This window comes from Monopterus albus, unplaced genomic scaffold (assembly GCF_001952655.1).
Source record: "Monopterus albus unplaced genomic scaffold, M_albus_1.0 scaffold311.1, whole genome shotgun sequence".
NCBI classification, from domain to species: Eukaryota; Metazoa; Chordata; class Actinopteri; order Synbranchiformes; family Synbranchidae; genus Monopterus; species Monopterus albus.
In genome coordinates, this window is record NW_018128191.1 from 93,004 (window position 1) to 93,787 (window position 784).

General features: G+C 48.2%; 1 protein-coding gene across 1 annotated transcript in view; it reads right to left on the reverse strand.

Moving 5' to 3' along the window:
• The window catches only part of LOC109973930 (peripheral plasma membrane protein CASK), a 131,011-nt gene that overhangs the window by 36,103 nt on the left and 94,124 nt on the right, over nt 1-784 (reverse strand). Inside the window, exons 16-17 of the mRNA XM_020623834.1 lie at nt 194-382; nt 17-95 (exon numbers count right to left, since the gene is read on the reverse strand). Of these exons, the coding sequence (XP_020479490.1) occupies nt 17-95; nt 194-382 (268 nt within the window). The remainder of the gene's footprint in view (nt 1-16; nt 96-193; nt 383-784) is intronic.

Sequence of the window (784 nt, forward strand, 5' to 3'; positions counted from 1 at the left end):
AAGGCGTGTCCTGTACCTTGTCTGTGGATCATCCCCCCATGCATTATCCTCGCAACGATGCAGTGGTTTGAGTCATTCATCTTCAGCGTAATACCCTGCAGGTGTTGACACACAAACGCATGCATATCTGGAATGTCTGGTCAACTCAGTGAGTAAGGTGTTAACGTCAAGCTCCAGTGTCACCAGTGCATACCATTGGCTCGTCTGTGTTCTTCTGGAACTGGACCAGGCGAACTCTGGTGACGTTCTCCAGGTCCATGTCTCCGTTGGTGCTCTCTGGGGATTCTCCGTTCAGGTAGGGCGAGGTGGGCGGAGGGGTCACCCTCAGAGCCTCGGCACTGTAAACCTCGTGGGCCACCACGTCGTGCGCCTGCAACAAGGCCTGTGGTCACACATGCAAACACAAGGCCTGGATCAGACTTTCCATGGAAACAAACAGTACGTGCAGTGAGAGGGTGTCATGGATCCAGTCTGGTGTGGAAACTGCAAATCCCAGAACTAATCCATCGGTTCTGTGGGTGAACTTGAATGTGAGAGGGAAAAAAAAAAAAAGCAAGTACAAGTAAAGACAAGTGTGAAAGATAAGAAAAGCAGAACGAGAAATGATGGGGACAGGGGTTTTCAGATTGACTGATGTCCTGCTCCAATTCTCTGAAGAGAAATACTTTCAAAACCACAAACAAAAGAAAATAATGAAATAGCCTGTTCTTTCTGGCCCGCTAACATCTGAGGGATTCATGTGGAAAACAAGACGATGTCAGAAAGACAAAAGCATTTCAGGTCA